At 47.2% G+C, this 14,505-nt stretch overlaps 1 protein-coding gene across 6 annotated transcripts in view; it reads left to right on the top strand.

Annotated features, from left to right (window-relative positions):
* Positions 1 to 4,991, top strand: part of Slc43a3 (solute carrier family 43 member 3) — a 19,981-nt gene extending 14,990 nt beyond the window's left edge. For 3 of the 6 annotated variants that reach the window (XM_015477935.2, XM_015477933.2, XM_015477938.2), the window contains exons 11-13: positions 2,145 to 2,331; positions 2,890 to 3,013; positions 4,077 to 4,991. In XM_015477935.2, the coding sequence (XP_015333421.1) occupies positions 2,145 to 2,331; positions 2,890 to 3,013; positions 4,077 to 4,178 (413 nt within the window). In that variant the 3' untranslated portion in view covers positions 4,179 to 4,991. Of the gene's footprint in view, positions 1 to 2,144; positions 2,332 to 2,451; positions 2,574 to 2,889; positions 3,018 to 4,076 lie in introns of those variants that run through there. The other 3 variants (XR_001502619.2, XR_001502620.2, XM_015477939.2) reach the window with 3 other exon arrangements.
* Positions 4,992 to 14,505: the final 9,514 nt, after the last annotated feature.

Genomic DNA, 14,505 nt, shown 5'->3' with positions numbered 1-14,505 from the left:
TATATATATATATATATATATATATATATATATAAAATATATACACACACACACACATACAGATAATCTTAAATGTGATCACTAGTTTTAGCAACATCAGTATTAAGAAGAATGCAGGGGCTGGGGATGTGGCTCAAGCGGTAGCGCGCTCGCCTGGCATGCGTGCGGCCCGGGTTCGATCCTCAGCACCACATACAAACAAAGATGTTGTGTCCGCCGAAAACTAAAAAATAAATATTAAAAAAAAAAATTCTCTCTGTCTCTCACTCTCTCTAAAAAAATAAATAAATAAATAAACAAAATAAAGATTTAAAAAAAAAGAAGAAGAATGCAATTTCCAAATGCTATTGCTCCTTCCTTCTCCCCTCTTCCCCTCCTTTCCTTCCCCTTCTCCTCTCCCCCACCCCCACATTTCCTTCCTCTTTCTGTTTTTGGCTTTAGACTCTATCCCTTTACAGATGTACAGTAAAATTACAGTCTGAAGGGTCACCAACTTGATACAGAGTTATGTTCATTTGTTTTATTTTATTTTGTTTCTGATATTTTGGGATTGCTTTGCTTGTCCCCGCCCCCTCCCATTATTTTAATTTAATTGTGTTTTTAAAAGATTTACATTTTAAAGCCAGGCATGGTAGTGCATACTGTAATCCCAGCTACTCAGGAGCCTGAGGCAGGATGATTACAAATTCAAGGCCACTAAGGGCAACTTAGTGAGACCCTATCTCAAAATAAAATTTTAAANAAAATATATTTTAAAAAATTAGTCTATTGGTCTGGGGTTGTGGCTCAGTGGCAGAGTGCTTGCCTTGCACATGTGAGGCTCTGGGTTCGATCCTCAGCACCACATAAAAATATATAAACAAAGATATTGTGACCATGTATAACTAAGTAATTTTTAAAAATTACATCTTAAACTTTACATCTCCCCCAAACTAACAGTATGAAACAAGATATATTATATATTCAAAGTTTAGCTTCCTTCTCTGTTCCTTGTACCCCTTTCCTTCCCTCTTAAAGTAACTATTTTTATTATTTCTTAAATACAAGTGTTCGATAAGCATGTGTATATACAAGTGTGTCTCTGTGCCCCTCTTCCTTAGATAAAGGTAGCCGACTGTAGGCACTCACACACTGTTGTGGTGCGGGGGTTTCTTTTTTATGTGACTCTGCCCTGAGGTTGCTCTTACCTGTGGCTTACCATGAGGCTGTAGCATAGTTGGGGCCCCACTTCCTCACTGGCTGTTTCCAGTTTTTGGCTGTTACCAGCTGTGCTATCAAAAAACACCTGGCTACAGGGTATCAGGTGCAAAAGCAGACATGGAGCCTGTTTGGAAGCCATTGCAATAATCTCTGAGTGAGTTCATGGTGCCCTGAAAGTAGGAGGAGCCCATGGGGACAGGGAGGAGTGGACACATTCCAAAGGTACTACTTAGGAGAGGTGAATTATCAATGTCATTTATGGGATGGCAGCAGAGCATGCAGGAGAAGAGAATTCAAGAAAGACCCGTACACTTCTGCTCGGACAGTTGATAAACCCAGCCTAATTCCCTCTTAAGATTGGGAGCCATCTCGCCACAAAGGCATGAAAAGATCATCTCAGCTTTACTATAAATTACTGCAATTTCTAAACTTGCTTGGAATGCCTGCCCGAGCCTTGAACTCACCCATGCCTGGCTTTCCCTGACCAGATAACAACCCTCTCTGAAACTTTAGTGGCGCTTCATAAATTCTGGCTTTCCCTGGCCAGATAGGGACCCTCTCTGAAACTCTAATGGTGCCTCATAAATTCCATGCTGAGATCTGCTACCTGCCTTTGTGTTATGCTTGTCAAAATTGTCTTATCTGTGAGTTCTCAAGACACCACCCCCCCCCCCCCCCACTTTGTGTGACTTTCTGGGCTATAAAGCTGTGCTCCAAGAGAGCTGCGGGGCTGTCTTCTGTTCCCATGGTTTTTGGGAGAGGCAGCCCGGCCAGTCAAAATTATAAGCTTGCTTTAATTTGATTTTAATTAGAGTCAGTGGTCTTTTCTTTGCATTGTGGTTTAACACAGTTGAGGGGATATTGCTCCCACCTTCTCTGGTCTTTCTTGTCCCTTGTGCTCCATTGGGTTCACCTACGGCAGCTTCTCTTTCCTCTTGGAACAGGTTCTTCCGCTGCAGCTGTGGCCCTCTTGTCTGCAGTGCCTTCACTGACCCTGACATCTCTGCTGTGCCTGGGCTTCGCCCTCTGTGCCTCCATCCCTGTCCTCCCCCTCCAGTACGTCACCTTCATCCTGCAGGTGGTCAGCCGCTCCTTCCTCTATGGGGGCAACGCTGCCTTCCTTACTCTCGGGTAAGTGGGCTTGGGTGTTCTGTGATGGGGCAAAGGGAAGCAGGTGGGAGGTAAAGAGCCTGGGGGGGTGTGAGGGTGGGCCTGGAGTTGTCAGGTGAAGACAACTGGATTTGGGAACAGGTGATGCTGGAGGTGGAGGCCAAGAGCAGGAGAGAGCATGCACATATCTGAGCCTTTGCATCAGCTGTGCCCCTCTGCCCGTCTCCTGGTGGATGCCTCCTTCAATGCCACCTCTCCCAAGGGTAATTGGAAAAAAAGCCTTTGCCCTTTTCTGTGCCCTTGGTACTCCATTCCTGCTTTCTTTGATAGTGTGTTCATCTGCCTTTTCCTTAAGATTTCCCCAGGTATGGCCTGTGTCTGCATCCCTGCCCTTCCCCCCGGGGCCAGCACAAGCCTTCTCTGTGTTCTGTGGTCTGAATGCCTGAGCACAGGGGAAGGGAAGGGCTGTGTGGGTGGGCAAAGGAAGGCCTAGGACAGGAATCGGAGGCCCACAGGTGACAGAGGCCCACAGAGCCCAGGCCCCTGAAGCTCACTGGGTCCCCCTGTTTCTCTCCTCAGTTTTCCTTCAGAGCACTTTGGAAAGCTCTTTGGACTGGTGATGACCTTGTCAGCCATTGTGTCCCTGCTGCAGTTCCCCCTCTTTGCCCTCATCAAAGGCCCCCTCCAGAACAACCCCTTATACGTGAGTGCTGTGGGGAGAGTACTGTGGGGGGAGTACTGTGGGGAGAGTACTGTGGGAAGGCTGGTTCCTGGAGGCCTCCGTCTAGAGCTGATACTAGCCCTAGGGCAGCAAGGTGCCCAGCAGGGGGCACCCAGAGCTGACTCAGGCTGCGGGAGCCAGGGCTATAGCAGAGTTCTGCACATGGGTACATCCTCGGCCTTGCTTCTCAAATCAGTGTGAGTGGGAGTACCCCTGGCTTGCACTGGGGGCAGCTGAAGCCACAAGGGTAACATGGTACAACCTTCTGGAGAGTCTGTTATTCAGGGCTTTGAGGGAAAATTATGATGGGTGTGGAGATAAGTAATGTATTCTGGACTAGGATGCAGAATCCTCACAAAATTTTAAGAAAAACCTAAGACTTCAAAGATATTTCCTGCTTCAAGTGAGTGCAGGCCATTTCCCAAGGCTGTACGTGGACTAGAGTTAGCCTGAGAGACAGGGTCCTCACACCTGAAGGATGCTCAGAGGCCCCGTCCTAAGAGTGGGGAGGACTCTGTAGTTCTCTGTAGAAACTGTGGCTCAAAGAGACTTACACATTCCGAGGCACACGGCTAAGGGGCAGATGTCTCTCCACATTGAATTCAGGGTTCGGATCCCCTGCCTGCCTCTGTTTGCCTCATTTAAAAAAATGTCAGCAAAGTGTAAAACAGGAGTTTAAATCTGTCACTGGGAGAAAAAGAAGGAAAAACTCAAACTAAGGATAATTAGCTGACTATTAAATCAGGGGATCTAACCTAACATTCAGATGGGTGGTATGACAGGTGCTGCCCCAGCTTCCCATGTGACCTTGAGCAGTCAATCATTGAATGCTCTCTAGCTCCCTGTTTCTTAATCTGTGAAATGAGAAGTATTTATTTCCCCTACTTCACAGAAAAGAATGAAAAATAGTCAGAAGTCCTTCTTCCAGGGCACCATAGTGTGTGGTGGGAAGTGGAATGTGCACTGGGGGCGCTTCTGGCCCCTTTGCTGCTTGAGGGGGTGGCTCAGAGTTGCTAGACTGGCTTCCTCCTTCCTCTCCCTGCAGGTGAACGTGACGCTGTTGCTCACCACTCTTCTGACGTTCGTCCACCCCTTCCTGGTGTACCGGGAGTGCCGCTCCTGGAAGGAAGACCCCTCTAAACCATGAGCTCAGAATCCCTCCCTGGATGCTTTGCATTATCGTTCCCTGCCTTTGAGGACCCCGTGCCAATGGACTTTGTCTACCCAGGTTACTTGTATTAAGTAGTCATTTTTTTTTTTTTTCTAAAGAGAGAGAGAGAGAGAGATGTTTAACTGCTCACCAGGTTTCTGATCAGCAAGAAAGGAATCTCAGTTGCCCACAAACTCAAGGCAAAGGCTTGTGGATCTTCTCCTTGGTTCCAAAGCAGGAAGTGACTCTCTACATGACTCTGGCAGATCCTTGAGAGCAAGAGGTGATATGGAGGAGGGGTTGTGTCACCCCTTTGGCCCTGAAGCTCACATGTGCTGGCACCTGTGCTGCCAGGTACATTTCTAGGTGAAGTGTGAGGTCATCATGGCCTACTGCCTGGCGTGTAGAGGTGCTGCAGCAGACCTAGCTTTCCCTCTGAAGCACATCTTGGTTGGAGAACTTTCTATGAGCTTCAGGGCAAAGAGGAGCAGACAGAGGCCCCTGGTGCCGGATGAGCTTGGGTGCCCTTTTTTGGTCTGAGCATCACTTTTCCCATGTGTAAAATGAGAGAGTCCAAGGTTCTTTCTGGAGCTAATGTCCTGGAAAGTCTTAGGAACAGTGACAGGGAGTCCACTTGCCCAAGGACCTTAGGAACCAGCTGACCCATTTGCCAAAAGGAAGTCTGATGAACCCTCCTGGGGATATTTTCCTCTTCAGGAAGGGGGATAGTTATTTACTTTCTGGCATTTTATAAAACATTTTTATATGGGATAATTTTGTATAAAAATAAAGACTCTGTGTCTAAGGCCATTGCTATTTCTACTTCTCTGGGCTTGGGACTGGTGTGTGTGTGTGTGTGTGTGTGTGTGTATGTATTTGTGTGTGCACGTGCATGCACGCACACATGAGAGTTTGCATGTATGTGTACACATGGGAGTTTGTGTGCATGCGTGCACACACATGTGTTCCTGAGGAGGCTCCACCCTGGAAGACTGACTGTGTGAGTGGAGGTGGAGGATCTGGCTGCACATCTTCATATAGCAGCTTGTCACTGAGGTGGGACAGGAGCCCTCAGACTAGGACCCACCCCTGGTCTATTCTGGGACATGAACTCAGAGCCTCCCGCCTCATCCTCCCTATATCCTTCCACACCATACAGCTAGCTAAAAGCATTAGTTGGAAAGAGAAGTTCCTAGTTTTGATCTCAGTTCTGCTCTCAGCAGCTGACCAAGTCTCTTAACTGCTGAGTCACAATCCCCTCACCTGACAGTGCAGTTAATCCTCTCTCTCCCTAGGGCAATTGTGAGCATGTGAATTGCTACCACTGGGCACAGGAGCGTTCCTTTATTTACTCATGACCAGCACAGTGGCAAGGAGAAGGTGAGGGACCAGGAGGGAGGTGGGAAGGGGAGGAGATGGCTCTATTATTCCACCTAGTCCTGAGAGAGCCTGGGAGAGGGCAGCAGGAAGGGGAAGGGAAAAAAAGGGAGACATTCATTCACTCATTCATCCATTTAGTCATTCAACAAATGCTTGAACACCTGCAATGTATCAGGAGCTGTCCTGGGTACCAGGGATATGGGGATGTGCAGGGGTCTAAAGCGCAGCCCTTGCTTTTCCTCACAGGTTGCTGAAGGGTTAATTTACGGTGGCCAAGGAACCTGGGTCTCAAATGGGCACCAAAGTTCTAAGGTGGCTTTGACCTTGTTACTCTACTCAAAAATGACTCGCAAGAGAAACATTCAGCGTCCAGCAGAGCATTTAATCCCCTCAGCAGTGTGATCCCCTGCCCTCTTCACTCTCCACCCCTAGGGGGACAGCACCTATCCCAGTGGACCAAGGTGTTTGGTCTCACATCTGTGCAGACACCAGTTCCTCTGTGTGGTCATCTTGCTCCAACTCTCCTTGGAAAATCCACCTGATCTGCTTTTGTGTTCTGCTCAAAATGCAGAATCTCCTCTAAAAATCCTTCCTGGGGCTCTCCATTGGTCCCTGTCTGTAGCACTTGGTCGCACTCTTCCTGGTGACAGGTATCTGCTTCCTGATCTGGGCAGCAAACCAGGGTGGGGTCTGGGTCTCACCTGGTTCAGTTACTGTTGTATGCTTGCTGCGTCATGGTGCCAGCCCAGGCTTGCAGAAAGATCTAATGATAGTTGGGTGTGCGGATTCTTTTTTGTTTTTGCCTCAGGCCTAATTATAAGATAACAAGAGCACTGGTGGAGGGGGTGAGATGAAATGCTATACAGTGGGAGGGACCCTTTATTTAATTCCAGCTCTGTCACTAGTGTGACCTTGGGTGGGCTGCTTCCCCTCTACATTTCAGTTGATCATTATGATGAGAGAAATAGATTTGCCTCTCTGGGCTGTTGAAAGGACTAGAAATTAGGTCAAGTACCTGGCATAGGGTAGACACTGAATAGATCATGAATAGCTAGCATTACAGATAATATGTGAAGGCCTGAAAGATATCTAAGGTCTATCAAGAGGTGAAGGAAAAAATAAATATACCCACACAATGCGACATTATTTGGTAATAAAAAAAAAAACAAATAAAATACTGACACAGATTACAACATGGACAAAGTTTGAGAACATTCTGCTAAGTGGGAGGAGGGCCAGTCACAATAGACCACAGATTCAGTGACTGCCTATTTATATGGGAAATACCCAGAGTAGGCAAATCCATAGAGACAAAGTAGATTATCGATGGGCAAGACCTGGGTGGGGAGGGGATGGGGCAGCAAAATCTAATGGGCAAGGGGTATCTCTTGGGGGTGACAATCTCCTAAAATTGATGGTGGTGATGGTTGCAATATACTATAAAAACCATTGAATTTTACACTTTAGATGGGTGAATTGTATGGTATGTGAATTTTATCTCAGTAAAGCTGCTATTTTAAAAAAGATGCCTGGATCTCTCAGGAAATGCAGAGAACACTCATATCCTGAGTCAGGGGATTTCTGGGGAATGTGAGCAAGAAAAGAGGAAGTAAGAGACACAGCTCATGTGCAGAGCCTCCTGCTTCTGCCCTGAGACTCCTCCTTCTACAACTTCTTCCCGAAAAGGACCAACTGCCCTGTCACATGAGGAAGCAAGCAACCTGGGTTTCACAAGTCTTGGTTTGACTTAGCAACAGGCTTCCAGCTCAGAGCTTGTCTCCTGCTACCAACCTCAGCAGAGAGGGGTGGAGGTGACTGTCCCCGCCACATGCCCATTGCGCTGCTGGGCTACCACCAGACCCAGGTCTACTACTGAGAACCTCTGGGTTCAATCCCAAATACCATCCCACCATGTCATGGGGTCTCCCATTCACACACGCTCTCAAGATGTTGTAACCCCCACTCTTTTTTCCCTCTGTGGCCAGTGCAGGAGTCCCAGATGACAGTGACCCACGGCCCTATTTATTTTTATTTTGAGGCACAGTCTTGCTAAGTTGCCCAGGCTGGCCTCCAACCTGTGACCCTCCTGTGTCAGCCTTCCGAGTCCCTGGGATTATAGGCAATAGCCACCGTGCTTGGCTACACTTATTCTTATCCAAGAAACATGGGTGTTTTACAACAGACCAGAAAACAAAGTACTGTGTGGAGAAAAAACAGCATGTTGTAGCACAGCTCTGAGAAAACCATGGTTAGCACCTCAGTATATTTCTTCCTAGTCTTTTTACTGGAATCTCATCAGCTTTTCTTTATACCACCAAATGATCACACACACACACACACACAATGATTTAAATAGTTGGTTAGACAGCCGTGATGGCCCAGCTTTTCAATCCCAGGCTGAAGCAAAAGGATGGTAAGTTCAAGGCCAGCCTCAGCAACTCAGAGAAGCCTTGTCTGAAAATAAAAAATAATAACGGGTGGGATGTGGCTCAGTGGTAGAGCACCCCTGGGTTCAATCCCCAGTGCCACGAACACACACATCTGTTTACACACCCAGACTGATGGCTATGTCACCTCTTGTTTGTCCCCACTCAACCTGTCGTGGGGTCTCCTATTCACACACACTCTCAGGATGTTGTGTTCCCACTCCATTTCTGTTCCCTCCGTGGCTGGTACAGGGGTCCCAGATGACAGAGGATCACAGGGCAGCCTGGGCAGCAGAGCCGAGAGTGTCAGAATAATAGAATTTAGGGGGCAAGATGTTGTCATTTATCATCACCAAAGAGTCACCTTGGGCGTTTCCAGAGAAGGAGTCCAATCTTTTAATCATCCATCATCTGGTGGGTCTTCATTTGAAAATACTGGGTGCTAAATGTCAATCCTCTGCCCTCAATTCAGCTGAGCAAGGATCCTGAGGTGATGTCCTGGAGCCCCTTGAAGGAGAGAGGATTTCCCAGCAGATCTGGGTGTGGCCCTGGGGCACAGCAGGAGTCCCTAACATCCTTTGAGAAGGACATTTCAGATCCAGGCTTAAAAGCACAGGCACAGTCCTTCAGTGAAAAAGAGTTCACAGGGGACACATTTGACAGCTCCTGGGCATACCACCGCCTGGGTCACCACCAATATCACACGAGGACTTCTAATCCCAAACATCTTCTCTTGGTCCTCCGACATTTTGTTTCCTGGTTCCAACATTAGGCTGAGCCGTAGGGAGCATGGGGAAGGATCTGGGCTCTGCATACACTGACTGCAGGACCTCAAAGGAACCCATAACCACACTGAGCCTCAGTTTCCCCACCTGTAATGGAGATAGAAGTACCATAAGGGTGTGTTGCAAGAACTAGACAGAAATTTGGGGAATAAAAGGTAGAAGCAGCTTGAGCTCTGGAGTTGGACCAGCAAAGACCATCTGCCAGTTCTTTGCCACACAAGGCCTGAGACTTAAATTCATGGTGCTTCCATTTCTTCATCTGTAAAATGGGGGTAATAATTGGAATACATTATGGAGCTATAAGTATTGACTTGAAGAACATCAAGCACTTCAAACAGGACCTGGCACATTAGTGTGTGATCAGTGTAAACCACCTGCTGTGTGTGGCTGCAGATGTTAACAGTAACATCTGTAATGCCCTGGGGGAAGTGCAGAGTAGAGTGTGAACACAGTTCAGGATGAAAACCCTCCCTGGAAACATTTGCTTAAGCTTGTTTCTGCCTAAAAAAGCAACATCTTCCTTATTGTTTGCAACAGGAAAACTTCAAAGGCAAAAGAAAACAAAGACTTCCTAATTACCCAATTCTTAAGCCAAAGTCAATGAAAAATATCAATCTTCATATTCAATTTTTGTGCTACTGTTGATTCTCCAGCAGTCAATGCAGAAAATCCAAATGCAGAGAAATGTCAATTACCAGGGGTACGACTGTCTATTCCTTCTGGAGCTCTGGGGGAAGAGAGCAGAGAGACAGCCCTCGGTCTCATTCCCACGTTCTCAGGCCGGCTGTCCTTGAACAGGTTGTATGCATGCTTCTGTTTCCTTGCTTGGCAATGGAGGTGAACTGCGCCTACCTCAGATAATGGTGGGGATTAGCCAGGTGCTCCATGAAAGCATTTGGCCCGGGCACATAGTGGGTCCAAAATTAATGGCATCAATCAATTTTTATTATAGATGCAAAATCACATTATAGGTCAAGTACACTATTAAGAAGTGACCTGGTTTTATTTCCTCGCTGGGGATGTATCTCATCCAACCCATAGTTAACTCCTGCTGTTTCTTTAGCTCTCCCCTCCTCTCTGGTCTGTGGCATAGTGCAGGTTTTCATAGCACCAGCACCTCTCTGCATAGAGCTGGTCACAGTTGTAGCTTTATTTGTGATTAAAAATATTAATATGTGTCTTCCATTAGTTTGCACCACTATCTTCCCAGTTAGACCTCTCCAAACCCTGGGAGGTGATTAGCCTTAACTCACAGATGGGCAAAGGGTGACTGGGAGGTGAAGAAACTGCAGAGGTGACCCAGCTCACAAATATCAGAGCCGGGAATGGTGCTACCATCTTTCTAAAGCCAAGGACTATTATAATGCACCAATAAAAAAAATAATTAAAGAAAGAAACCCAGGACCAAGTTCTTTGCGCTTCCCATGTGCTTACAGGGCTAGTGTGAATACCTCTTGTGTTAGAGAGTGAGCATGAGTACTTGGAGCTGGTCAAGGGCATGATTCAAACCCCTGCTTTGATGTTTACCTGGCTAGTAACTTGACTATTCTGAGCCCTAATCTTTTGGGCGGTAATTTATGTATAACAATAGTACTTGCCTCATGGAGTTGTTTAGAACATTAAATGATAAGGAACACTTTAAATACTTAGCACATGGAAAGCGATTCCTAAATAGTAGCTGCTGCTGCTGTTATTAAAATTCCTGCCTAAGATCTCATTTCAGGGAGCATCTGCCCAGCTCAATCTGCATCAAACTTAAATAAGAATTTCTTCTCATCATCAATTCACTGGCTCAGCAAACATGGCTTGAGCTCTTATTGTGTTTTCAGAGACACACAGGTGGAGAAAGCCAGGCTCAGGATCTTGCCGGGGAAGCAGAAGACAGTGGCCACTCATGAGATGGGATAGCGGTTGGGCTGGACTCAAGCCCTGATTATCAACTCCACCTCTTTCTGGGAAAGTGAAGGCAGGCTTCAGAGAGGAGGCAATCTTCAGCTGAGTCTTAGATGAAGACAAGGGATAAGCACGGTGGTTAGGGAGGAAGGGCATACTGGGCAGATGAAATGGCAGGTACAAATTACGGAGGCATCATGGCACGTTAGGAAAACGGCAGAATGTTTAGTGTGATGGGAACATGTGTGTGGAGTCGAGGATGAACATTTGGCAATATCGGGAGACATTTTTCATTGCTGTAGCCTGAGGAGGAAGGTACTCCAAAATCTTTTTGACAGAGGGTAGGGGTATTGCTAAACACTCAACAATGCACAGGACAGCACCCCCAAAGAACTATCCAAAGAACTATCCAGTCCAATGTCAGTAGTGCCACAGTTGAGGTAAGTAGAGGCCAAAATAGAAAGAGACCATTGGCCTACAAAGAAAAAGGAATGATTGAAAAGTGTTGGTGTGATTAGCCCTGGGTCTTAGTAAGCTCTTAGGCAGTAGGTGGGAAGGCTGGAGGCAGGGAAAGCAACTGAGGAGTCACTGAAATGATGCCCAGGGGTCAGCAGGCAACCAGCAGAGTGGCAGAGGAAATAGAGATGGATGAAGAAGATGGAGGAGATGGGAGAAGAAGAGCACTATGGCTTATGGGTGTAGGTGACAGAGTTGGGGTTAAAGAATGGCCCCAGAGTCCTGGCTTAGGGGTCTAAATACAAGGTGAGGATTTCTACTGAGAAAATGACCATGGGAAGAGGAGACTTATGGAGGGGTGTGGGGGGAAATCCCAAGAATAGAAACTTGTGGGGTGATCATCAGTGTCTGCCTGTAGATCAAGAGCTGAGGCTGGCCATGAAGATTTGGGAGAGGTCTGGAGATATTTGGCAGCTTGAGACACAAGAGCGGATGAGATGACCCATGGAGTGTATGCAAAGAGAAGAGAAGGAGACATCATGGAATCAGGGATCCCAAATATTTGACTTTGCAGAAGGAAAGGCGCCCATCAGCAGAAAAGGCGGGGAATGGCTGGAGGTTGCTGAGAAAGGAGACAGCTTTTCTGAAGGAGGAAGTGAAGCGTGCTTGTGCTACAGAGGTCAGGTAGGAGAAGAACCGGGGACTGTTGGGTTTGGCAACTGGGTGGTCAGTGGGGGCCTTGGCGGGAGCAGAGATGGAGCAACTGAGAGGACAGAAACCAGTTTACTATGGTGTAAGGAAGTAAGAGGGGGAGGGAGGGAGTAAGGGACAGGCCATCAAATCCACACCCCATGCTGGAGACCAACAGAGAAGTCACCTTATTCTTTAACCTGCAGGAAACACTAAATCAGCCACGTCCTGGCTCAAGCAGCTCCAAGAGCACCAGGCCATGGCTTGACAGCTAAAAATAACCTCGCACTTCTCCTCTGTCATCCTATCCTGTCTGTCAGTCTTTCAGAGCCCAATCCAAGTGCCACCTCTTCATGGAAGCCTTTTTGGCTGGCTCTTGCATTTATCTGAATCCTGTAGCGCTGAATGTTTATGTCTTCCGGTTCACGGTGGTACTGCATACACTTCTAAATACCCGCTCAATACTGTGCCTCATCTTACTAATAAGTTGCTTTTGTTTGTCTTTATCTGCTACATTAAACCTCCTCAAGAGTAGAGACTACTTCTGAGCACTTGTTGAATGAGTGATCCATCCAGAGCACAGAGTCAGGCTGAGGATGGGTCGATGGTGGGTTAGGTTCTGAAAATACCTTTGGAATCAAAAGGAATGGATTTCTACTTTGACCTAAACTTGGTTGGACTTTCTCCAGGGTGTAAAGTTCAAGTTAATTTGTCAATTGATGAGTTAATTCAACATGTAATTGAAAAACTTCTATGACCCGAGTTCTAGGCAGTGAATGAGATAGACAAGGTCCCCGTCACTGTGAAGTTTATATCCCACTGTGGGAGAGAGAGAGAGAGAGAGAGCAGTAAACAAGAAACAATAAATAAGATTCTTTGTGGCCAATGCTTAGATGGAAATAGATGGGATGACGTGGAACAAAGGGGATATGAGAGTAGGGTGGGTGGACTTCTCTAGACCAAGTTCTTAGAGAAGGTTTCTCTGGAGAGGTTACCTCTGAGTTGAGACCTGGCAGAGGAAAAGGAGTAAATGCATAGCCTTTATCTTTGCCAGGGGATCTGGGAGGCTCAGTCACTCTAGTGAGGTTGGACCGGGAGACAAGATACTGTTAGTGGATGGCCTTGTAGGTGGTGACAGTGAGTTTGGGTTAATTGCTAGTGTGTTAATGGGAAGTGTGGGGACCATGGGTTTTAATGTATGTTATCAAACATGAGCCAGTGAGGTGGCAGCAGAAACAGACGGATGTGGATCGACTGGGGACATATTGAAGGTGGGAGGCCGGGCAGAGAGAAGCACTGACTGCAAAGGCATATTCCTTCCAACCTTGCTCAGAGCCTCTGGAGAGGAGGTGCCTGGAGGGAAAGGAGGGTCCCTTTCAGGAAGAACAGTGAACTGGGAATGGGGACCTCTGGGTCCAATCCAGGATTTTCATCCACATCTGAGACATGAGACTGGATTGGGTCATCCCTAAGGGCCCTCTCAACTCTAGCATGTCAATCATCTTGTGCTATATCAATTATAGAGGCATCTGAATGGGGAAGTGTCAGAGGAGCTGTTGTTGAGACCGATTTCACAGAGCAACGGCCCAGGTCCCTATCTGCTGGGCCACTTGCCCCTGGGAAGGGGACAGCCCTTTCACCACCTCTTATCTGCCCCATGGGGATATTGGCCAAGCCCAGTTAGCAGGCAGTCGATAAGTTCTGAAAGTTAGGCCCCTGAAATCCTTCGCTTCTTTGAGGCAGGGAGAGTCCGCCTGAGCAAAACCTAGAATTAGAAGGGCCCCCGCCCTGGCTCCTTGGGATCTAAAGGGAAGGGTGGGAGCACTTTTAGCCTGAATGGAACCTCTCATCTGTCCACCCGATCTGCTCTGCTGTTCCTGGATCCTGACAATGGCCCTCAAGCCCATTCATTTGGGACACTTCTCCAGGCTAATCCCTCCACCAACTACACATTTCACCCCAGGAAGGAGATGGGCCTTGCAGACTACATTAGTCTTCTATGCTGCACAACACATCACAACACACTTAGCAACCGTAAACCACATACATTTATTAATTCACTGCTCTGTAGGTCGGAAATGTGGGTATGACATGGCTGGGTTTCCAGTTCAGCATCTCGCAAGGCTAAAATCAAGGTGTTGCTGGGCTGTATTCTCATCTAGAGTTCAGGGTCCTCATTTAGTGGTAGCAGAACTACTTTCCTTAGGGTTGTAGGATTGAGGTCCCTGCTTCTTTGCTGGCTGCCAGCAGGACACTCTCTCAGGTCCTCAAAGGTACCTATTCCTTACCCTTGGTCTCCTCCATTTTCAAATCCAGAAATGGGGTCTATCCTTCTTGCTTGGAAACTCTGACTTCAGGAAGAGCCCAGTCCCTTTTAAGGGTTCAATTGATTAGGTCAGGCTCACTTCGGATATCTCCTCCTCCTCCTCCTCTTTCTCCTCCACTACCTCCTTTTTGGAGCTAGGGATCAAACCCTGGCCTATGCACTCTAGGCACACACTCTAACACGGAGCTCCGCCCACAACCCTCTCCTTTCTTAAGGTCAATTGTATCACGTCACATAATATAGCCATATAAGTAGAACCACATTTATGGATTATGCAGTTTGTGTACCCCAGGAGGTGGGGGGTTAGGCTAAGAGGACATCTTAGGATTCTGCCTATTACAAGGACTTTTGATGTCATTCCTGACTCT

The sequence above is a fragment of the Marmota marmota genome, unplaced genomic scaffold, assembly GCF_001458135.2.
Source record: "Marmota marmota marmota unplaced genomic scaffold, marMar, whole genome shotgun sequence".
Classification (NCBI taxonomy): Eukaryota; Metazoa; Chordata; class Mammalia; order Rodentia; family Sciuridae; genus Marmota; species Marmota marmota.
The sequence above is the reverse complement of the archived record's forward strand: the minus strand, read 5'-3'. Positions and strand labels throughout refer to the sequence as shown.